At 38.8% G+C, this 25,880-nt stretch overlaps 1 protein-coding gene across 6 annotated transcripts in view; it reads right to left on the reverse strand.

The window, feature by feature from the left end:
* The window catches only part of NALCN (sodium leak channel, non-selective), a 237,961-nt gene that overhangs the window by 135,723 nt on the left and 76,358 nt on the right, over nucleotides 1-25,880 (reverse strand). For all 6 annotated transcript variants that reach the window (XM_050332057.1, XM_050332055.1, XM_050332053.1 and 3 more), the window contains 3 exons: nucleotides 24,651-24,793; nucleotides 24,427-24,531; nucleotides 21,696-21,782 (listed from right to left, as the gene is read on the reverse strand). In XM_050332057.1, the coding sequence (XP_050188014.1) occupies nucleotides 21,696-21,782; nucleotides 24,427-24,531; nucleotides 24,651-24,793 (335 nt within the window). The remainder of the gene's footprint in view (nucleotides 1-21,695; nucleotides 21,783-24,426; nucleotides 24,532-24,650; nucleotides 24,794-25,880) is intronic.

Raw genomic sequence — 25,880 nt, forward strand, 5'->3', positions numbered from 1 at the left:
GGGCTTACTGAAAATCCATTACTGCATTATGTTATTTAGTATTTGCATTCTGAATTCGGCTTGAACATTTAAATGACCAAGGTTTCGAGCTATCATCAATGACTGTCTTAAAATTACATGAATCACTTTCTGTTGATGTCTCTTTCTTCTGATTATGAAGTGTCTAAGCTGATCAACTCCCATCAGTACATTTACTTGCCAGACTCATAAGAAGGCCAAATAATTTCCATTCCTTCTCTGTCTATGTCTGTACAACCACACCTATGCATAAATATCTATTCTTGCCCTCATTCCCACCCCTAAGGCTTTCAAGTATTTTTAAAATTAATTTCTCGTTAATATTGCTATCCCACCAGTGCAAAGAATAAAATCATTAAAATTTAAACTGCATCTATCACTGCCACACATCCCATTCTAAGCCACAGTTTTATTCTATTATTCACCCTTTGCGCACCATATCTTATTATTCCCTTAAACAACCAGTAGGATTAACCTTAGTCGTTATATATTAATGATTAATTCTGAACTGAAATAGTATGAACAGCTTAAACTGTACATTGATTTACAATGGGGGGGGGGGTTGTGAAAAGGGAGCTTCAGTGGCAGCATTACCACAGCCAATTTTCCAAATGATCTGCCAAAGTAACTACAGTGGTTCATACATACCAACTGGTATTACTGTCCTTTCATTTCGTTGACGATGCCAGTTCATAATGTTTTTTGTTGAATACACTTGCATAACCACAATCCACAAAAATTAGTAAGTTTTTCATGTGCAACATGAGTCTTATACATACACTTATCTCTCTCAATATAAGCTTGTTACTTGTTTATGAAAATACAGCACACTTACACGTCGAAGAGTCTTCTTAGAGACCAAGAGTTTCAAAGCAGTCAAGTGGATTCAGACATGTAAGCTACACTTAAGTAATGAAACAGATATAAAGCAATTCCTGGAATTGCTGAAGCAAAGAACATCATTAATTCCAAGAAATAGGAAGTGTTCTAGAAATGTGTTCAGTGTTAAGCATAACCAGTAAAATAATTTTTTTTACAGCTAGAGTAAATTTAAGGAACTCCCTTTTTCTGTTATATTTATAGGTTAGGAGAAATAAACAGCTAGTTTCTCCCACACACCCCTAAATCAGTTAGCAAGAGCATGACCGTTTGCCTCACGGGTTTATGGTATTTTTTATATTTCAAGACTGTTTGATATATAATTTGTTTCAATCTGCCATTTTGAATGACTGCAAACCCACTGTTCTATAATCAAAACATTATAAATTAAATCCTTCTCCAGTGCAGTCAGTGGCAAAACTCTGAGTTTAATTGTACCCAGGTTACACTGTTTCTCTTCTGCACTTCCCCTAAACAGAAACAAAGTAAGTCCTGGATGAACAGATCAGAAATAAACCTGTGCTAGTCTCATGCCTTTCTTCCTCACCTCTTCTCCGAGGTATAGGTACAAGAAGGTCTCTGAGAAGTTGGCTGAGTGTTTGGCTCTAATTAGCTCTGCAGAACACTGAGAATCTCCCATCAATTTTCTATCAGAAATTCAGTAAGTAAGTGACTTACACTCTTTTGAAGCTCAATCAGTGAGTAACAACCTGCCTCAGAACACTTAAGACTGACAAGCCAAAATTTGTATTTCTGTATCATACACAGCTCTTTGCCCAGGCAGATCTTTACTCCAGGCTTGGTTTTAGTTTACTCAATGGCATTTTCAGCTACAATAAACTCTTCTTAGTTTGCTCTATCCTAGGGGATATCACCTATCACCTATCATCTCTTGAAGGATGCAGACTTACCGCACCTCAAAGTCTCCTCATATGAGCTGAAAGATCCCAATGTTGTAACATACCATACCTTGCCTGACTTCATCAGCATCCTTTGCAATAATCTCCATGTGAAGCATGCTCAGTAGCATTCTTGAAAAAGGAATACCTTCTCTCACGGGAATACTTCTGACTGGGAGCAGTACAGGACCTATCATGGCTCCACAAAGCATACAACAGGCATGAATTCACCAGAAAAGCAAGACCCCTACCAGAAAAAAATGGTTCAGCTTATCTTCCAGTGACAGAACATGAAATTGGTCACCCGTAACAAACTTGCTCAGTTTTTTGCTTTACTTCTGTAGCCTGGCTAAAGAAAAAAAAAGAATTTAAGATCAAATCAGATCTATTGTTAGTAGCTTCTATGCTATGCAGCCTTGGAAAGTTTTACTTTGGGCAGGGGATGAAATGGAGCTATTGAGCACAAAATCAGTAAGACTGCTCTTGCAAACAACCACGAATAGTCAGTGGGAGGCAGTTTCTCCATAAAAGAGAAATGAGTTAGAGGATACTGAAGAAAACAGAGATATCCAGGAAGATAGTTCTGAGTTAACAGAATAACACACCGGATGGCAAAACTTACGTAGATAAAGACAGTATGGGGAAGGGAATTGGATATACAGTCAGTTTTCACTAATTAGTGTTCCAGTTCCTCCTCCGAGTTATTTAGAACCCCAAAGAAGCAAGGGAAGGCCAGAAATAAAGAAAGAAGCACAGCACATGTGATGCCAACTCTGCTATATTAGCAGTGTCTGTAGTAAAACGCCTTCTGAAATCAAGCCCACTAGTGTATATATCTGCTTTTCTCATATGAACCTTCTGAAATTTTTACAATAGAGAAAAGGAAATTATTTATATACACTCTAGATACTGGGCAATTAATAAAATGTCATCACGTATATGCACCAGGTGGAATTAATGGCAAAATAATGCATGGTACTTAAAGTATGATGTTTCAAGCTACTGTTCAAAAGATTAGGTGAAGAATGAATGGATTATGAAAGTGAATGATGAAAGTTCCTGAAACACTGCAATTTAAATATGAAACAGTGTGTTATGGATCTAGGCCTATTTAAAAAAAAATCTGTCAAAACTAGCAAAGAAAGCATCTGTTTCTCTCCACTAAGTATAACCCTCTGTGTCTCAGTTGGATAAATAATTTTTGAATATCTAAAGTAAGTTAAATGCCCATTCCTGTCCACAGAAACTGTTACTGTGTATGAGGAAAGAATATGCTAGTGTTTTGCCAACTGTCCTAAGAAAAGCAAGCCCAAGTAACAGCTCTGCACCAAGCTGAGCTGGAAAGATCAAGGCTCTTTGTGTAGGTAAAAGGAAAAGCTGGGAAAAGACCTCAACATAGCTGAGTAACAGTTTTACAGTTGTGATTAATTTTTGCCTTTCTCAAGGAATCAAAGAATCACAGAATAGTTAGGGTTGGAAGGGACTTCTGGAGATAATAATAATGGCCAGTCTTCACGAGTGAAGATCCGGGGAAGGTCTTTCCACCTTCCAGCCTGCGCATTGGATTTTTTAGGTGAGACACAGTGTGCGCGGAACTGAGCCCACCCTTTAATCCTAAGGTTCATCTGCCGGGGCCAAGCGAGCTTGGACGGTGGCAGCGAGGTCCTTAGGACGTAGGTGGGTTGCCTTTAAGGGCTAACGAGCTCCACCTGCCCGGGAGTGGCCCTGACCGGGAATCAAACCCAGGTCTCGGCGGTGATAGCGCCGCGCCTTTACCACTAGACCACCAGGGGCTCCTACTTCTACTTCTGGAGATAATCTAGTCCAATCTCCCCTCCAAGATAGGGTCATCTAGAGCAGGTGACACAGGAAGGTGTCCAGGTGGGTTTTGAATGCCTCCAGAGAGGGAAACTCCATGACCTCCCAGGTCAGCCTGTTCCAGTCCTCTGCCACCTGTAAGTAGTTCTTCCTCATGTTAAGGCAGAATTTCTTGTGGTTTATTTTATCACTGATTCATCACAAGATGAACATTGTGGTTCATCTTACAACAGAGTAAAAGAAGTATCTGCTGCATCACACCCTTATCCCTACTGATGCAGAATTACTTTCTAGGCTGTTGATCAGTATGGCCATGACAATGGCTGCTGCCATTGGAGGATATTTTCCTGCTACCACTCAAACTCTACCATAGAATCTACAACATTTACTGTTCACCATAAATTCTCTCATTCTTATTTTAATGATGGAATCACACAATGTTAAAAGGTTGGAACAGACCTTAAAGATCATCTAGTTCCAACCCTCCCTACCATGGGCAGGGATACTTCCTACTAGACCAGATTGCTAAAGGCCTTATCCATCCTGGCTTTATACACCATCAGGGCTGGGGCATCCACAACCTCCCTGGACAACCTGTTCCAGTGTCTAATCACCCTCATAATGAAACATTTCTTCCTAATATCTAACCTAAATTTCGCCTCTTTTAATTTGTACCCATTACTCCGTGTAATGGTCATAGTTGTTTGTACCATACAATGTACAGCCTGCTGTACCCTATCCCAATTTTCTGCCATTTCTACTTGAAATTTTACAATACCTATCATTAACAACAAAGTATGTTTGGTTTCTGTGTTTAAGTATTGTACTGTATCCTTTTTGCCTCTGTGTTATGAAAGAATCTGCAAAAAACTTTTCACTTGAGGAAAACTCATTCTCTGCTATCATCTGGTACTTTTATTCTGTTAAAGGAATGAAAGTCAAGAAGCAAACATAAAAACTGATGGCCATACCAGTCTGCTCTACCGCAGTAAGTCTGTGGTTTGGACCTCCTCAGTTAGTTCTCCTTAAAATTACAGCCAAGAATGGCTCCCTCCATTCTGCACAGTTGTCTAACACCATGAAAGTCTTTGCACCCTTGAACAACTTCACTCACATTGCTATCAAACCTGAGAGCATGCAATGCATGACCTCAGCATCACACCATTATTGTTCTGGTGAGCCGTCAACACTATCCTTAATTTATTTTGGGTATTCGGAATGGAAAAAAAACACAGAGAAATAATTGTGCCTGAAAGATACAGGGTTGCCACAGAGGCCCAGACAAGACAAAGGGACAAACAGTATGTAAAGTGGGAATGATTGATCTGCTATGGAAAAGGAAGAATGGAAGGCCACAGTTCATGTCCAATAGTGTCTAGGCCTCACCTTTTTAGCTAGAAAAATAAAGAGAATGAGAGTCTATAAAAGGGAATGCACACTCTTACTGTGACAGTTCAGTGTTGTACATTGTCTGAAACCTCTGAGACAGGAACATTAAAGGATTTTTTTTTTTTTAATGGAAGAATTAAAATAACACACAGGAGAAAAAAAAGAGCTCAAACTTCAAAATACCCTGAATATAAAACTAAATCTAGGGCTAGGAATCAAAGTATATCTATGCCAATGAAGAGGTGCAAACATGTGCTATCAGTTCACATCCATTAAACACGAAGAAAGTCAGCCTCCTTTGTTCACATGACACACTGCTAGCTTTCCTCTTTGCTCCTACCAGGCCTCAAAGATCCTTTTCCAAAGATTGGAGGTAAGGGTAGGAAAGAAATGGAATCTCAGGAAGAGGAAGCAACATAGTGAGAGAATCATCTTGAAGATTTGAATCTACTTTACTGCACTTTAGCCTTCAGCTTGATAAAATGCATAGGGTAGCTTCTCTCTTTAGCTAACACTTTAAAAATTCCCAAAAGATAAAGAATGTAGACTTTGACATGACTGTACAAATACTTCTCTTTATAACAGCTGCATTTATGTCAATGAAATCACTCACGTGAAAATATGATTCTCAAAACTCTAGGCACCTTCTACTGATTTCAGTAGTATTTAATACATGCAAAATACTTGTGAAAGTTCAGTATGCATGCCTGCTGAAGCAGGACTTAATTTTGCTTTAAGTCTGTATACCAGAAATATATTATTATGGCCTACTGGAGACAGAGGAGGTACGGATTCTGGCATTCAAGATTCACTCCAAAAGCACCGGCACACCTAAAATAGGAAGGCAAACACCCTGCACTCTGATGCAGTCTCTGTAGAGTCATGGGCACCTCTGGATTCAGATCCTCAACTGCCCTCTGACAGTGTCCCTAATTTTCCACTGGCTCTGTGCCACTATGATCATACCACTGGCATCTGCTTGGGGCTTAAAGACATGAAATGAAACAGGATCACACTGATTCTCAGGAGTTAGAGTCAGCATTTAGAACACAAGAATATGATAAGAAAAGGCAAAGATATTCTTATAGATTTTTTTTTAGTGAGATATATTCATGAATAATTGAAAACAAAGATTTTATTCTGAATATGAAATAGTCATTTAAAAATTTCAGGATTTAGTAAGAGCTGTTTGTCTAAATACCTACTGGCTCACACTCATCCTGCTTGCACTTAGGCATTTCACTGAGGTGCCGTGAAGACCACACAGTCTGTGTCGCTTCCCCATGACAATGAAGAAGTACAGACAACACAGAACACAATTCATCACCCCCAACTTGTGAATGATCTTCAGGTTCATGACGGGAACAACCCTCTCCACTCATTATTGAGAAACCTAAAGGGTTAGAGACCCCAAGAGTAACAGAGATATTGTAAAGTGATTTGTTTTAAAAAGTTTCAAAAATCTAAAAAGAACATCTAAAAAGAACCATGTAATAACATACATGGCTGTAGTACATGATATTCTTTGCAGTCCTAGTGAAAAGAGACATTTCTTTGTGAAATACTAGAATTATGGAAAATCTTGGAGGGAAAACAACCCACATGAAGACAAAAAAATCCTGCTAGTTTTATTGTAAGACTCTGCAGTCTTCTACTTTGCTGAGATTTGTCATCCAAGTTACAGCTCCAAAGGAAGTCATGCTGCTCCTGCTGCTGCTTTCAACACTTTGATTGCTCTAATTGTGCTAAACACAAAAAAACTACATGACAATTTAAATACCTATTTTCAGTTTGATAGGATTTGAAACACTGGACGTATTTAACCCCAGAAATAAAATTTTCTAAAGGAAACTCAGCTGAACTTCAAGTCTAATGGCATTACTGAATAGTTTCTATAATCCACTGACACTCATGTGCCCCAACATTTCTAAGTACAAATTATGAGTACAAGCTGTACTGAAGTACATTGCTAAAAAGAATGCTACAGAAATGTTCCACTCTGCCTGTTTAGATCAAAGCAAAAAGACTGAGGTAAAAAAAAAAAAAAAGCAAAACACGTAACTGAAGCAGTCATTAAAAAATATGAGAGCAACTTGTGTATTTTTATTGTAAGAGATTTTCAGCTTATTAATTTGGCCATGATGTTATAAGAACTGAATGTCACTGCCTAATGAGTGAACTGTTGTGGTGGGTTGACCCTGCCTGAATACCAGGTTCCCACTGAGCTGCTCTATCACTCCCCTCCTCAGCTGGAAGGTCTTAGGGAAAAGATGGAAAAAATTTGTTGGTCAAGATTAAAGCAGTTTAATAAAGCAAAAGCAAAGGAAGCATGTGGAAGCAAAGGAAATCAAAAGGTTTATTCTTTACTTCCCATCAGCAGGTGAACTACAGACACTTCCTGGGAAGCAAGGCTTCAGCATACACAGCAGTTGCAACATGATGCAGTAACAAATGTGTGTGTGTCCTCTCCTTCCTCTTAGCTTTTATACCTAAGCAGACATCATATGATATGAATGAAATGAATACGATATGAAATATCCCTTTGGTCATCTGGGGTCAGCTGTCCTGGCTGTGTGCCCTCTCAAGACCTTGCCCACCTTCAGCCTATTGGCAAGGGGAGAATGTTGGAAAGACAGTGCTGATGCTGTGCAAGCACTGCTCAACAACAGCCAAAAGACTGGTGTGTTACCAACACTCTCCTAAAAAAGCACAGCACTACAAGGGCTGCTATGGGGAAAATTACCTCCACCTCAGCCAGTCACAACAAAATGTACAGGGCTGTACAAAAGAAGGTCAAGACTTATAAAAATTCCTTATGTAAAATGTATAATGTGTGGAGAAGCTTTTCTGCGGACCCATTTGAAAATCAGGGGATACACAAGAGGTTCCACTTTCAGCTTGGCAAAAACCAAGCAGAAGTTCAGAGATTTTGACTGTGTCAGCCAATGCTTCTGGCTGGATGGCCAAGCCGAAAGAGTGGTGGTAAATGGAGTTACATCCAGCTGTTGTCTGGTCACAAGTGGTGCTCCCCAGGGCTCAGTACTGGGGTCAGTCCTGTTTAATATCTTTTATCAATAATCTAGACAAGGGGTTTGAGAGCACTCAGTTCACAGAGGACACCAAGCTGTATGGGAATGTTCATCTGCTGAAGGTTAGGAAGGCTAGGCAGAGGGATTTGGATAGGATGGATTGATGGGCCGAGGCCAATGGTACGAGGTTCAAGAAGTCCTGCCCTTGGGTCACAACAACCCCATGCAGCGCTGCAGACTGGAGCAGAGTAGCAGTAAAGCTGCCCAGAGGAAAATGATCTGGTGGTGTTGTTTGCCAGTTACTAACCATCAGCCAGCAGTGTGTCCAGGTGGCCAAGCAGGCCAATGATACCCTGGCTCATATCAGAAATAGTGTGGCCTGCAAGACAGGGTGATGATCATCCCCCTGTACTTGGCACAGGTGACTGATGAAATCCTATGTTCGGTTTTGGACCCCTCATGACAAGAAAGGCACTGAGCTGCTGAAGCATGAAGTCTTATGAGGAGTGGCTGAGCGTACCAGGATTGTTTAGCCCAGAGAAGAAGTTCAAATGGGCCTTATCACTCTCTAAAACTTCCTGAAAAGAGGTGGTAGTGAGGTGGGGGTTGGCCTCTCCTCCCAAGTGAGAAGTGACAGGATGAGAAGAAATGGCTTCCAGTTCTGCCAGGGGAGGTTTAGATTGGATATTAGGAAAAAAATCTTCACATAAAGGGTTGTCAGGCATTGGAACAGGCTGTCCAGGGGAGTGGTAGAATCATCATCCCTGAAAGTGTTCAGAGAAACCTGGGGATGTTGCACTGAGGGATATGGTTTACAGGTGAACATGGCAGTGCTGGGTTAATGGTTGGACTTAATGATCATAGAGGTCTTTTCCAACCTTAAGAACTCAATGATTCTGTGATGTAATTCTGACATACAAAGATTTTTGAAAATCTACTTCCTCAGAGAAATTCAAAATACTTGATCCTAATTCTCCCAAGTTGATGCCAAGGGCCTGATGTGACCCAGTTTTCAGCTGCAGGAGGCTGTCTTCTAATAAGGGCTATTGCCAAGGAAAGCAACTACTCCTTTATAGGCTTAATCATAGTTAAACACCTATCCATTTTGTCTTTTTGATGTGATTCCAATATTTTAAGTCTGCAGGAAAATTACATGTTCAAACTGAGGAAGTTGTGTTCTATTTGATCAAATGGAAAACAATGAGAACAATAATGTTTTCTTTCTTTTTTGTTTAGTTTCTGTAGTTACATTGCTACAAACTCTGGCTAGCAATTTACTTTGATTGTAATGAACAAGAACAGGCAGTTCAGCAAGTAAATGGAAAACTATGGAGAAGAAACTATGAACATAAAACAACTATGTCTCTAACTCATTGTTACATATGTGGTTTGGTATAATGGTTATAAAGGAAAAGGCAGGCAGGTAAGAAAGACAGGAAGGAGGGAAAGACGGAGGGAGGCTGTATGCCTTGCAGACTGATAATATGCATACAGTCCTGAATGCCCTTGAAATGGCTTTTCTTTTAGATGCCTGTATACAATAGCAGAGAAATAAAAACATATAAAAATACAATAGGAATCTAATAATCATTAAGGTAATTATTATTTGTTAATGTCACAGTGTTACCTATGGGAAGGTTTGAAAGTTGTCTTACAAATGACAGCCTTGTCATCAAATACACTAATGTGTTTTTATAACAATCCTTCGTGATAGTCAAAGTCTATTCCTCCTTCTGATGTTTCCTTGGCACTGGTAGTTCTATTTGGATACACGAGCACAAACAAAAAGCAACCATCTCCCATGAGTGGTCCTCAGACATTCCTGTCTGCCCTCCTCTTGTTACCGATTGCATGTTACAACACCCTGTGATCCTGACTGTAAAGTTTTGCTGTCTCAAATTCTTTGTTTTATTGAAAATGAGCACTTGTCTCAAAATTAGAACAAACAATCTTTGCACTGTTTTGTGTTATTTCTGAGTAATGTCAGGAAAATGAGCAAATTAATCTGCAATTGTAATCAATTAAAATGCTGTACTGTTACCTTATGTAACTTGTTCCTATGAGGTTTTCTGGAAGCCAAAACGATAAATGAGTTAAAAAAAAAGAGGGTAGACAAGTTAATACGTGACAAATCCATCAACAGATACTAAATATAATGGCCTAAATTTAACATCCACTTCAGAAAGTCCCCAAATGAATTACTGCTGGAGAGCAAGACAGATAACAAGGGCATAAATGGGAATCCAGGAGCTCAGAGAAGGATGATATATATGTATATATATATATATATATGCCTATTTCTGGTACTGGTCAATTTTTAAGACACGGTAAATGCATTGTTTATCTGTTAGTTTTATGAGCACTGCAGGGTTTCCAGTACTCTATGACATTGTTAGATATCAATCCAAGGAAAGCAATCGAAAGGAAAGAGATGCCTTAAAGTATTATTTTATTGAGATACTACCCCAAATAGGTTTTAAGCTTATTAAATATTAAATATTGACCAAAATACTGCCCAAAGAAGGCAAAATCTCAAAGTCTAAATAAACACAGACATCTTTATTCATCTCACTCTGTGTTATTGTTTCAGTTCTATCAAAGTAAAATAAAAGTAGACTTCCTATAAAATTAATGCATTTAAATCTTTTGCAACATATTAAAGGCATTCTTTATTCATTAAGTCTCTAGTGAGAGATAAAGTAGTTATTTGAAAAGGGTTTGAGTAAATTTTGTTCCTTAGGAACTTGGTGGATAAATCTGAATCTAGAAAAGAGTTAATCAGATTGGAGAATATATATCCTGCCTTTAGGACACATTCAATTAATATGCATTCTTCTGACCTTTCTTACCCAAGTATATTGTCATTCAATATCCTGTGAAGGATGGAGTTCTTAAAAAAAGGTAGTCAAGACTCTCCATTGCCTCGTATAATTTTAATTAAAATTTGCAGTAAGTTTGGTTTTATTAATTCTTCTCTGGGCTCTATAAATATTACTGCTCCAAATATGAAAGGGAACATTATTAAAAGTTCTGTTTCTACAGTTGCATAAGTCTGGGCCTGTCCTTTGGAGAAACTCCACTTATTTAGTGTACTGACTTATTTAGAACTTATTTCCCTAACAAACTATATTGTATATTGGGAGAGGAAATATCCTAGTGGCTAATGGAATGAAAAGGAACTCTGAAGATCTGTGTCTGATTTATTGGGTAAGCATAAATTTCCTGTAGACTTTGAGAAAACTACTTTATAGGTTTCTTGCTGTAGTTCACATTCCTTATTGCGGAAAAATGTATCCCTCTGAGGTTTGTCTACTGTGATATCTAAACCTACTAACTAACTACTTGAGAGGCACTCCAACAAGATAGGGCCTTTGCTATCTAAGTTGGCAAATAGATATATCCAGCTGTCTAAAGTGGGGAGTGATGGAGGAAAGAATAATGTGATAACTGTGGTGTGTAACATAAAACCTTCTCTCACACGTGTTTTGAAAGATACTTAGAACCATAGAATATCTTGAGTTGGAAGGGATCCCCAAGGATCATTGAGTCCAACTACTTCCAGCTACAACAATTTTACATGGACTAGCTGGATCAATCAGGTTTTACTAGTTTGGCCTTTGTACAACCATGCTTACTCCCTCAGACCAGGTTAGGGTTTCAGCCTGGCAGGCCTTGCTAGCCTAGGTAGAACATTGCAATGGCATATGAAGCAATGCAGGCCTGGTGTTATGTCTGAGCAAACAGCAATTCAGACAGAGATACCATACAGGCTCTGTGCAGAGCCTTTGTTACTCGCCTTTTCTCACACAAACATCTGGGTTTTGCATCAAACTGCTCAATTAGGTAAAACAAATAAGGAGGTTAACCACAGCTGATCTGCAAAGAGCATTACAAAGCAGTTTCAGATTCCCACCTAGTGAGTAGTTTGCCTAGGTATGTCTAAACTGCTGAGTGGGTGAGCAACACTGAGCTTGCCAAGGCACCCTCTCTCATCTCTGCCAAGAGCCCACCTGCCTATCCTCTGGGTGCACGGCATATGGGCAGATCAGAACTAGGATGCATGTACAGACCTGGGATCTGCAGGGGACTCTGGCATACAGCAGCATAGCAGTTAAAAGTAAATAAGACTAAACCATGACAAGTGGGCAAGAAAGATGGACACTAAAATGGCATTTTCGAAGAACTTTAACTCGGTCACCTAAGTTTTCTTTAATTTTTAGAAGTGGTTGGAAGTGGTAACATTAAAAATTAGTGTCACTGTGGTTTCTGATTATGTCTTGCAAATCCATCCTCATGTAGGGCAAAGAAGCTTTTATTCTGGTATAATGGTTTTATACTTACTGCATTTTTCTTTTGAGTGTTCCCAAAGGTGCTTTGTGGTCTTTTATTACTTGTTCTCACTGTTCCCTATGACTGGCATTGATTTAAAATATTGATTTTCTTTTCTTACTGAAAAATAATCTTTGTGTTTTCCATTTCAACATGAACCATTTGGCATGAATGCATGCTGAGGCTTCCACACTGCCATATTATTTTGCTGTTGTTGATATTACTTTAACACACTGGAGTGTGCTAGAACTTTCTGCCTACCGTGAGTTACTCCTACAAGCCCAGCAGGAAGCTTCAGTTCACAAATAAAGAAAAACTGAGCACCAGGTTCCAGAAAAAATCCTTTTAGAAACATCTTTGAGCATGTATTTACGCTTTTAAAGGCATATCGTGTTTTTTAGTTTTCTTTTCTTATTAATTTTAGAGGTTGCTAATGTTTTTATCACTCATTCCTTAAAGTACACATACTCACTTAGGGCTGAACTGGAAAGATTAAGCTTGTGTCTTCCGTGAAACTGTGGTTGTTATTATTAACACCAAGTAATGACATCTGCAGTTTTCTCAATGCATAGTTTTATAATGAAAAGAGAAAATATGGAACTATGGCTCCTGTGGGAAACAATGAGCTAGACAACAATTCCCTGTTCATGTGCAAAAATGTATAGTTTGGGCAAAAATGAAATGCATAGCCGGAGATGTGTGATGTGTCAGCATGAATGGAAGCAACCACTTACAAACTATATGTGTACTTGTACTCTGAGAGTAAAATCTTCAACTGATTAAAAATACAATATTCACTTTTAATCATATGTGCTCCACCTAGGGAAGAAATAGAAGGTCACAAGGCTATGATCTGACAAAGCAATGACATTATTATGACTATAGCGCTTTTGAAAATATGATTAATGTCAGAAATTTAAGCACATCTTTTTGCATTAAAAAAAAGCTAGTCCTTCATGTTATGTATTATTATCTCAGTTTGTTAGAGAATTCTGTATAATGACAAAACTTTAGAGAAACTTGAGGGTGAGACAAAAAGATGAAAAGCACAGAAAGAAAAAGATCAAAAGACAGAAAACATATGGAGGGTGGAAAAGACATGGCCAGAGAAGCAGGAATTGAGTGTTTTAGCAGTTTCATAATGAATATATTGAATGAAAGAGAGAGAAATGAGACAAAACAGAACTTAGGGATTTTCACTGCAGGAGTAATAGAAGAGAGCACTTCTCCTCTTTCATGGGAAGAAATTAATGGTGAACAAGAAAAGTCTATTTATATACTAATTTGTCCTTTAGTTTAACTTTGGAATCAAAAGCAGAAGGTGAGCTTACTCAATTCTATTCTCTTCTTATCTACAGTGGCTTTCATTAAATTATATACATTTGTATTTCTTCCAATTAACTGAGATCCTCTCTTACAATGAAAGAAACATCTTCTCTTTCAGTTGGCTAAAATCAAGTTTTGATTTGAATGAGTTTATTATTTGAGTTCTATTATTAATTAGTTTATTGTAATAATTATAATAAACTCATTAATTATAATGAGTTTATTATTAATTAGATTCATTGATTCCAAATCCTAAACTTCTGAGGCAGCAGTTAAAAAAAATTAAAAAACTTTTTTTTCTTCTTTTTTCTTTTTCTATGCCCTGTTCTCATTTGGAAAGCCTAGAAACTGCATTGGTTAACAGAAGCTTGGATAATTCAGTGGTAACGAAAGAGTACTGAAAAACAACCAGAGTATGAAAAGTGTAATGTAAAAGCAAACAGTTTGTTTTGGTGAAGTAAAAACAGTGAAAAAAATGAGGAGTAATGGAAGGTTCCACAGAGAAACTAAACATGTTGGTGACAGAAGAACATGCACAATACAGTCCAGCCCCATCCAATCTTGGTATCCTCAGTTGTACATGGGAAGATTGTAAATGCTGGCCATTATGAAAAGAAAAAATAAAGAGACTCACATCAATTTCTACTTGTACATAGGGTATGGGAAGAAAGGGTGAAAGGGAATGGAGTAAAGGGGCAGAAACTCCAACATCTGGCTAACTCTGGCAGCTTGAGACACAGTAGCAGTTGAAACTGAAGAGGTAGTGAGTTTCCTCCTGGGATATCTCAGTTCCCTGTCTCATCTGATAATGCAAACTGGCATCCACTTCAGTTTATGTTATTAAAAGAAGTTATGAATCCAGACAGCAGAAATGATTGCAGTTCATTTAACTGGAGGAAGGAGAGAACAGGGTGAATAAAGTGTAAATGTGAGTGGTGAGAACCACTATCTTTTTTGTGTTATGAATTAAAAAGCTAATCTCATAAAACTGGAGAATCAAACATATATTGCCCATATACATTTTTTGCATACTTTAATTCACTATTTATCACTGAAAGGGACCTGAAAAACAGTAAGCCTCCCAACCATCTTGGAGCCCCTCTGCTGAACTTGTGCCAGCTTGTCAGTACTTATATTGTACTGGGATGCCCAAAACCAGACATGGTATCTGGATTCAGGCTTACCAATGCTGAGCAACAAGAGATAATTCCTTCCACACAATGGCCCAGGATCCCACTGACCTCCTCTGTTGTCAGGGAAGGCTGCTGGTATGCTGGCATGCTGTTCAGCATGCTTTCTACAAAGACTCCCAGGGCCTTTCCAGCAAAGCCCAGACCCATATTGTGTTGACACAGCAGGTTCATCCTGAAGTACAGCCTGTCCTCAGTGAATGTAACCTAATGTCCCTGCTGGCCTTTACCCCAGGCCTGCCTACTTCTGCCTGAATAGCAGCTCTGTCTTTAATTGTTTACTTCCCAATCTGGTAGCACCTATGAAGATGCTGCACATGCCATCAGAGACATTAATCTACCATTTTAAGATGTACATTTGTGAAGCATTCTTAAATTTTAAATAGCTTCAACGTCTGTCATTTGATACATGCAGAGTAAAGAGCAACCAGAGGTCAGGAAATGTTTTCCTATTCCATTTCAAGTAGACTTTACCAAGTATATTCAGAGAATCCCCTCATTCTCACAGAGAGCGCAGATTTGCATTACTACCAAGCTGAGAGGAGAGAGAATGAAACTATCAGACCCTGCCCTTCAGTACTTCTGATTCACTGTCACAAAAATGGAAACATGAAACATTTGGGACAGACAGGCTACTGCATGGGTATGAGTCTGAACATAGTTCTGCACTTATGTGACCTCCAGAAAAAAAGAGAAATTTATGCATAATTTTTCCCTGTAAAATTATTACACTAATATATATACATGCCAAAGGTATGTCCTCATAAAATCAAAGAATCACGGAACTGTTAGGGTTGGAAGGGACCTCTGGAGATCATCTAGTCCAACCTCCCCTGTCAAGGCAGAGTCACCTGGAGCAGGAGACAGTAACACATCCAGGTGGGTTTGCAGTGTCTCCAGAGAGGGAGACCTCCCTGGGCAACCTGTAAAAAATGTGTTTTGCAAGTTACCTGTGTAGTCTGTGACTTTAGCTCTCAGTCAGGAATGTCACATAACTTATATTAGTGGTTCTGTGGAGCTAAATTTTGAATTGGTTATAATGGCTTTTAAGAGGGAAGAGGGTAAGCCTGCTGGGAATGCAACACACACTTTAAATAACTACTTAAGAAAATTTATTGTCAGAATCAGATGTAGGGCAGAACTCTGGGGCCATATCCTCCAGCAGTCCAATGCAACCATTGAGACTCTGCAACATCAACATGTTTAAGAAAGGCTTGAGGTTTTATTAAACAACAAAAACCCCCACATTCTCTGTTGAATTTAGTGTTATGCTTCTTCATCTTCAGTTTTCCATGTATCGCACAGTTGCCTACTGTGACAGCATTACATTTTTTTTGTAGTTCATCAGGATACATACTCTAAAACAACTGGAGAATTAAAGGACACCAGCATTATCTGAGTTCTTTCACTCACCCATACATGTTAATAATGTGTACTTACTGCCAGAGTTAGGGTTCAAAGCTAATATCCTGTCAAAATTAGTGGTAGTTTACAACCCTCATAGCCATCTCTTTTGTATTGCAGATACTCTTTGCATATGTTGCCCGGAAGAAGGTAAGAAGAGGTCTCAAATTTGTTTATAATTCAGTTTTTAATCAGCAATTGTTTTCTTCCCAAATAAAATCAGGGTCAGTCCCTAAGATCCAAACACACTGCAGTGTCTATTTGTAGGAACTCCTAACAAAGAGAAACAGAGCATTGTCCATGGCATAGCTAATCACCTTACATATGGAACTCAAGACCAGTAGGTGCATTTGCAAGTGCTCACTTACAATTTCTCTTAGAAATTGTACAATCTCATTTCCTCTCATTAAGTAAGAAATGCTTGCTTTCTAGTCAGTAATTGCACCAACATTTTTATGCCAAAATCAGTTGTATACAAGCAGTTATTCAGACTAGTTCCTGCAGTGGGAGAGGAAATGGTGATGGCAGAGTCAGCCACAACCTCTACATATAGCTGTAGGTACTGTCCTTCGGAGGTAAAAGGCTCCCTACATAACATTCTTTGCCAACCCATTGGGGATATATTTACATTGTGAGTTTGTCTTGATCTGGTTTTTTCCCAAGTCCTAGTCCCTCAGTAAACCACAACACCTCTCTAAATGTTGGCTTCTTCTGGTCGGGAGCTCACAAGAATGGAAGAAACCATGTTGAAAGAAAATACTAGATACAGCCTACACCCACTCTGCCTGTCTGAAGTGAAGTGTGGAACAGTTTTGCTCCATGCACCAAAACCAGTCCTCCAGTACTGTCCCCAACAGTCCTATATCTCCCCGATACATCATACAACCCACATACACAGGGTTCAAGTCTTCATGCTACCAAAATCACGACCCCACCAGCACTTTGAACTAAAACAAGAACAATGAGCTCCTGAGACAGGGAGGGTGAATGTACCATAGAGGATGGGCCTCAGGCAAACACCATGCAGCGTGAATAGTGCCCATCCACCCTGCAGGGCACAAGACCACGAACGGAGTGACTACAGCCATGCTCTACTGCCAAAAGCACACGCAGATTGCACTGCTGACCTGCTACTTCCCTCTGAGCACAGAGAACAGGCACAGTATGCTATCTTTTCAGGAATGGTAAAACCTGGAAATCTGAATCTGTGAGGAAGTATTGTAAAAGGTTCCAAACTCACAATTCTCTGATTACAAAACCACAGTCACAGTTCAGAAAAAGGACAGGACCAAATGTAAATAGGAAGAGGAGCAGAAAGTGGAAATACAGCTTGAAGTCCTTTTAGTTCTGTAGTTCAACATATAAACCAGGAAAATGTCACAGGCCACAGACCACATTACTCCAATGCTCAGCAATCTGATCAGTACACAGATTCACTTACTCTCTGTTCTTCCTTGGGGTCATAAGATTGCATCCAGGAAACAAGGGAACACCTTTCTGTTGGTATACCTTTCACTATTTCTATTTTTGTGGAAGATTTTGCACAGTTTTATATAAACAAGTTAAAGCAGACTTTGTTTCATGAAACAAGACCTCCAGAGGTCATCTTCTCCAAACCCCCTGCTCAAGCAGGTACACTGAGAACAAGTTTCCCTGAACTCTGTACTGACAGCTACTGAATATTTCCAAAGATGGAGACTCCATCACTACCCTGGGCAACCTGCGGAAGCACTTAATCACCCTCACAGTAAAAAATGGTCTCTTGGTGTTTGGAGGGAATTTCCTATTGTTTAATTTCCGCCCATTGCTTCTGTTTCTGGCAGTCAAAGAGGATATTAACACTTTTGCAATGAACCAAAGAGATGGAAGTTAGTTTATACATTCCAGTGTCTAACTGAAGAGCATAGCACAGGACAGTCCCTGGCAAAATCTCTGGTTCATGTCAGGGGAGAATCACAGTATGAACTGCAGGAATTGCACAGATGTTCTTAGTGCCATCATAAACTTGTAGACTTGGCACTGGTCAAGTCTTTAATCTCAGACGTATCAAATAGTACCTCCAGTCAACTTTTTTCTAGCAGAATTTAGTCTTCAAACTGACAATTCTAGCAGCACAAGTCTTTAAAACCAGACAGTAGATAGGGTCTGTTGCTTCTATTTAAATATTTGCTGAGCTGTTGTCCTTTAAATTGTTGCTACAGCTACTTAATTTCTCTCCACAGCATTATCAGTTGTTAATACTATTTGTTTTTTCTTGCTTGAATGGTCCATGCTATAGGGATGCAGCAGCTCTGGTGATGTCACAGCAGACATAGAAGCTCCTCACAGCCATGGGAAAAAGGACCTCTGCCTCATTTCAGCCTGGAGAGATGTGGGCTGGGCCCTACATGAGCTCCTGGAACAATTAATAGTGATGCAGTGGCTAGAACACTGGTGGTGGCCCATGTCACTGTGGGATAGGTGGTTGGGCTGGCCTAGAAGTCACGTCTCCTGGCCCTCAGAGACACATGGGATGGAAAACCTTGGAAGAAGGTTGGGAGAGCCCCAGGTTGGGTGGGCAGGAGAAGTCTGAGGTGATGGAAAGTGACTGCTTTGGTTATTGGTTCTCACTTCTTATTTCTGCACCACCCTTTATGTCCACACCCCATCAAGGTCCTAAAGGCAAATGGAAGTTCCCCACATTCAAAGACAAAGGTATGTCTGCCTCACGTACCTTCTCCCTACTCCATCACGGGCCTACAGGCATCTGGAAGCTCAGCACAAAGGGATGTCCATGTCCACACTCCCTCTTCATCTCCACACTCAACTACTTCTCTACAGGCAGCTGGAAGCCCATCACAGTCATGGGCAAAGGCAGCACCATTACACCAACCATATCTGTATCCTACCATCCACCACCTCTGTGCCCCATCATGTTCCTACAGGTAGCTGGAATCTACCCGTGGCCATGGAGAATCACATCTCCACACCACCTATGACCTCTATATTCCACACCTCTGCACTGTGTCATTATCCTAAAGGTAGTTAAAAGCTCCCCATAGCCATGGATGACAGTAACCTCTCCAGTATCCTCCATTTCCGTACCCCTTCGTAGCCACACTGGCAACTAAAGAATCCCCACATCTGTGAACAGAGTAACCTTTTCACCACCCACCTGAGTCACATAGAGTTCTTCAAAATAAAGGTTCTGATTCATTAACACATTGTCTGGGTCTTTCAAATTTGTCTGGGTTTGTTTTGGTTTTTTGATAACCTTTTGAGTGGTTCATTGTTGTCCTTGTTTCCTTTTATTTATGCATCTTAAACATGTGTGTGTGTTACGTATGTGATATGCATACATATATAAAGTGTACCTATGACTAAACTTGAGAGTTGCACAGAGGAACCTGGGTGATTGGAAGCCACCAGGGCTGGTATTTTAGGGATCCCTAGGAGCTGGCTGCACAGGCCAGCAGGCAAACCACCTCGCATTCCCAGACTACTCCCACTAAAGTCCTGGTCCCTTTCTTGTGTCAGGAAAAACATTTATGCAGCTGAAGTGAGTCTGATCAGTAACAAATCCTTTCCCCTTGCCAACCTTGATTCCATTACCTGAACAACTGAATAAATATTGTGCCAGTTCAGGCAGGTAGTAAGGGGAAAATATGGCAATGAGGAAGGATAAGACTATCTACTTTTTGCAATTCTCTCATTATGATCTGATGCAGAATAAAAACCATCCATTTATCAGAACATTTTAAAATCATTAGACCAACCTAATATGTGTAGACTAGCAGTTAAAAATACACAAAAACGTCCTACAGCACACAGAATATTTACATTTATGAATGCAGAAGTATCTAATGCATAGAAGTTTCAAATTATACAAATCAAGTCTTAATGCTCAAGTCTTATATCTATCCATATCTGATATTTAAAAGTAAGAGTGTATAAACAGGAACAGCAATCCCCTTTATTGCCTCCATGATGACAAGACCAATATCAATATAGCTTATTTGTCAATAGAGACAGTAATGCCATGAAGGATAAACTTCCTAATGGAAACTGGGACATGGACTTCATATAGCTTATGGACTATTGAACTAATGGACTCCTAATGGACTTCATACAGTTAAACGTCAGAACCAGCACTAAAGCACTGTTTTAGAGCTTCCCCTATATCACAAGGGGATGAAGAATGAGAAGAAAACTGCCAGCTGAGTTACAATTATAAAACGTTGAAATACTCACTGATGCATGATGTTTATGTCCACTGAAACACAATTTACTGTGTGTTCACATGATTCCTAAAAGCGGCAAAAATGCAATACTATGGACAAAGGCAGACCAGGTAACTCAGATGGCTTCTTAACTTTCATATGAAGTTTTTTTCACTGTGAATTCAGCTACATTTTATCCACATACATGAGACTGTTACTTGAGAACACCACAAGTTATGTTCGTGTTGCTGTCAAAATCAAGAATTAAATTTGGGAAGAGGAATTATCCGTTAAGACATATGCTATAATCAAATATATGGTAGTGGTTTGGCAAAGCAGAGATATTTGAGAATGAACAGCTTTTGTAGGAGATTGAAGTGGCTTGCCAGCTTAGAGTTCAGCAACGTACATGCTGCCAACAAGTGTGTGTATTTTAGTTGACACATTAAACCAAACATAACCAAATCCGCCAGAAAATACCATGCTATCAGATCGCTATAATAGATTTGGCTTTCTACTCTGAAGCTAGTTTGCTTATCCTGAAGTGATATTATTTAACTTGCAAATAAAAATTTGAGCTGCTGTACAGTGTTCTGTACTAAAAATGGATTTATAAAAAAATTACTTAGTCTTGATTTATTTAAGCAATTTGGATAGATTTTTACACACTCACTTATATCCAAGTAAGAATATTAAATCTGGAAGTTTCAAACACTGTATGGTTCAATATGTACATCCATCTTCACCCTTATTCTGTGAGCCTATTTGCACCACTGAAAAAGTGAAATTAGGTACTTCTGTGTTTTTTATGATTAGTCATGCTTCTTGGCATGTGCCACTGTATTTTGCATTTAATAAATAAGCATTTCTGTTGTGAATACCCTAGGAATCGAAACCATTTGTGTATAAATTCTGAGAGATAAAAGATGATTAATTATTTTATTTTATATTTGAAATTCTTAAATCTTTCTCTCATGAGCGCACAAAACAGAGCTTTTGTAAGGAATGGATTTTTCTAATCTTCTCCCTTTGGGTATGGTAGATATCTTTTTGTTGATCTATGATTTTCAAGAACAAGTTTACACTGCAGAAAGCAATGAACTAAAAAAAAAGATGACTAAAACTATTGTAGCTATTTCTCACTGCAGTCTCCTTATGGCAACATTTGAGTGGTGCTGGTTACACACACTGATTTATTAAAAAGCAATGTCATACCTGTAGACATGCAGGAGCTCTGCCTTGTGGTTTGTTCACATCAACAGCCACAAGCTGCCAACCTCCAGCAGCATCTTCATGAAACATCTTAAAAGGGAAGATTTTTGTCAGAAATGTTTTACGTGCCAATAAATACAAGTGAAATCTAATACATTCCCCTTAAGGACAACCATATGTTTTGATGATAGCTAGTTTAAAATAAGAGAGAAATGGTTCTCACTGCTACAGAAAAAAAAGTAATATGCTTTTTCCAACATTATTAGAGTCTGAATTTTACTCAGATAACATCAAACACAATGTATTCCTATTAGTCCTAATGTAGAAACTGATTCAATTAATCTCTGATCAGTATCATTAGATGTGGTATCTGTTCAGAATAAATTCCTTACTGAGGTAAGCTTATCCCTGAGGAAACACAAATATTATGTGACTACACAAATAAGTTTCATGGTGTATTTGGAAATAGCAGACAACCTCGTCTTTTTTACTGGAAAAATTATTTGACTCCAAGGACCATTTTATTTTTGTTGCACTGATGCATATCAAGAGTAGCTGTACAGTCTTTTTGTATTGTTTCCCAGAGCTTATAATTCCTGTAAGTAGCGGAATATTTCCAGGCTCTAATGAGGTCAATGGAAAAGGCTCTCTTCACAGTGGTATTCACATTTTACCGATAACCTCTGGAAGCATAGGTGTAGGTATTCTGATTTTTTTTTCCTCAGAAATTATGACACAAAAAGATGTAGATTCCTGGACATAAGGAACAGCCAGAAACCATGTCTGAAAGTGATTAACACTGTCCTTTAAAATGTCCTTGAAAGAAAATGAATGGGTCTAGCATTTTGAATTGCCACCTGCTTATACTGTATAATAAAATGTGGCAAAGTCCTCATCTCACTCCCACCTTTTCCTTGACACTGAACACTCAAACAAGTCTACTCAAGAACACAGTCATAGGAATATGGTTGAAACTTAAAAGTCATTCTGAGAGAAATGCTCATTAGAGTGGGGACAGTGTCACAAAAATATGGTTGTAATGCTTCTGAGTCCTTATTTAGCATCTCTGCACCAGGAAGAGTTGCCAACTAAGATCAGGTCCTAGTTACTCCTCTTTGTACCATGCTTTAATGTTCAATGTTTACAAGAATGTCTTTGTATCTTTTCCCAAGACCCCTTTCTAAACTTTGACTCTTGGACATTCATTTTCTTTTCTATAGGAATATGTCTGGGGAACAGCTCAATTTTTTATGAAGTGGGCAAATGAAGGAAGATATTGTTGCATTTTCTCAAGGTTATTTCATGAACAAAACAAGCAAGGGATTTAACTTTCATCTGGTGTTTTGAATAAAATCCTGCAAGAAGTTTTCTGCCCTTCTTAAAACAGAAAAAGATAAATTGTCTTTGCAGTTTGGTGAGCTGTTCTCCCTTTACATGCCATTATGTCAGTGACTTAAGGAACAAAGCAACCATTTGCTTGTCTGCAGCAGGGTATTTGAAATTCCTTAATGTTAGCTGCTGCTTCTGTTTCTCTACACTGATATCTCTGTTCCAGCTTCTAGTTCGGAGTATGTTGGTTAAGCCTATATGGCTCAGGAATTTGTCCTATCAGAGAAGAAATGAACATTAAGTTCCCCAGGCTAAGCGCATGGCCTGTAGAAAAGTGGTTTTTTTTAGATTTTAAATTGATATCACAGAGTGTGCTTTGAGAAAGGCATATATAGATTAGAAATTATTGCCATGAAGTCTATTTAAGGCAAAAAATGTAGCAGCAGGCGGAAAAGGACTAGATTTACATATGGATTACAGGAATAACCAAAGGAATATCAGAAAATATTTAATAAATAATTCTGAAATTTTAAATCCTCTGGTTTAAGAAAATAAATAATCTCTAGCTACACAGTTAGAAAAAATTCCCTCATGGGTATGTTTCTCAAATCTGTCCTCCTAAGAGCTTTTTGCAGACAGCTTTTTTGCAATGGTTCCTCTTAGAGATGGCAAACTGCATTAGCTGAAAAAGCCTGGTCTTTTGTATATTCAGAACACATAATCTGATTGTTAAAATAATGAGTGAGAGAATTTAAATCTCAGCCCATTAGCTCTCATTTGTCGTACTGGGTTTTCCCACTATGCAGCCCACATTTAGCACCTTTCCTATCATGGCTTCTTCTCACTCGTTATCTCTATTCAGGGTCTCACTTTCTGTGACTACCCCAACCATTAGCATGGCTCTTTCATTGTCCCAACACCTCATTTCCTCCTTGGTCTCAACACACCTTTCTCAGTTCCAGGACCAACTTCTGCAAACGCTTCAGCTACCCTCTGACCTCTCTTTTTCCAGCTACAACTTTGCAATTTCAGCTCTTATTCCTTAGCACAGAAAGTGATATTCAACAGCAACCCTAATTTCAAACCCACCAATGACATGATAAAAAACCATCACCTACTCTATTAAAAGAAAATACAAATACAGCCATAGCATACCTAGCCATGTAGGGAACCACATTACCATCTTCTCTACTATTCTTTTTAAAAAGAGACTATTGTATAACGCAATTTAGGTGGATATTAGAATTAAGAATTAACTTTTATATGAAAATTCATATATCAACTTTAGAATATAGGTAGTAACACACAAAGTCAAATATATATAACAGTAATTTTTTCTTATTATTAACTCATAAACTAAACCAAATCAAATCCCCAGAGAATCTCAGCACCTCAAGTCCTTCACCTGGGTTGTAGCAGTTGAAGTAGTACTGCTCCTGGACCCCCACATCTGCTGGAACTGCACTCTAATTTCTGCAAACGTTTCAATGATGACTGCAATGAAAACATTCTGAAAAACAGAACAAGAAAGAGTGGCTGACACAAAGCTCAGCAAGCAGAAAAGGGAAGAAATTAAATCTAATATGATCTACATTTCAAACTGCTTTACAAATACATATTTTTAAGTACCTTAACAAGCCAGGCCAGAAAGAAAATTAAGGTGATGAAATAGAAATACGAACGCCATCGGGGAAAACTGTCGATTGCTCGGTACATGAGGAACACCCAGCCTTCCTGAGAAGCAGCTTCATAAACAGTAAATATGCTTGTGCCTGTTAGAGGGAAAAAATGAAAAGTTTGGCATGAAGCCTCCCTGAAAGTTTTCAGTATCAGCAAACAATAAGCTTTTAACCATTCTATTTTCCTTTTTTTCTAAAGGGTGTCTGCTCTCCTCTCCTCCTTCAAAGAGAAGTTTTTCTGCTGCATTTCCACATTTCTTCCTTTTGAAACTGAATATGAATTGGTTTTGTAACAGGCCAGACTGACTCCTTTCTCTTACTGGACCCATGTGCAGAATCCCTTAGATGGGTTCACTGGCAAATGTCTCCAAAGGCAGAATTTGTCCCATCAATGTAACTTCAGCAGCTTCCCTGAGAAAAGGCAGATTTAATTAAAACTCTCAGGTTCAACATTCAGTAGGTGAAAAAAATCACTATTAATATCAGCAGCACTGAGTAAGCAGCAATACACCAAGAAGGTGCCTGATGCTAGCAAACACAGTTAAGCACCTACAGCAAGCAACTGAACAGTTTTGAAATTCAGGTGGGTAGCTGCATTAACATACAAGTGTTGCCTTAAAAAAGCATTTTTAAGTTGAGCTTCCTTTATCACTCTGTGGACGGGGAGAGAAGATGAAAGGAAAGTTATGAGAGGCTTATGCGTGCAGAAACCACTTTTGATTAAAAGCTATACAGTTACTTATTTTAAACTTTGGATCCAAACTCAACCTAATGTCTGAGTGATAATAGGCTTCAGCCAGTTTGTCCTTCTTCCTTATCTCTGCAATGAAAGCTTCAAACTACAAACTGGTTAGGGCTTGTTAGGCATTCTTGTTTGAAGTAATTTTTTGTTCAGAGAAGAAACACAATTAAACTGTGAAATTAAACTGTGAAATCTCACAAACTGCTGTGAAATCACAGAATTGTCCTACAGCCACCCGCTCACTCTGCTTCACTAGTGCTTCATTTCATGAAATGTCTTGGATAAAAGAGAGAGAGTGTGAGGAGCAGTGCCCTTAGCAAAACACAGCAGCTGCTAGCAACATAAAGATAGAAAGCTGACTATCTGATCCTCTTTGCAGAGAAAGGAGGGGTTCTGGTCAGAAATTTCAGAGTCCATGAGTTTCCCAAAAAATCACAC

The sequence above is a fragment of the Myiozetetes cayanensis genome, unplaced genomic scaffold, assembly GCF_022539395.1.
Source record: "Myiozetetes cayanensis isolate MyiCay16 unplaced genomic scaffold, myiCay2020 scf5-8, whole genome shotgun sequence".
In the NCBI taxonomy this organism is placed as follows: Eukaryota; Metazoa; Chordata; class Aves; order Passeriformes; family Tyrannidae; genus Myiozetetes; species Myiozetetes cayanensis.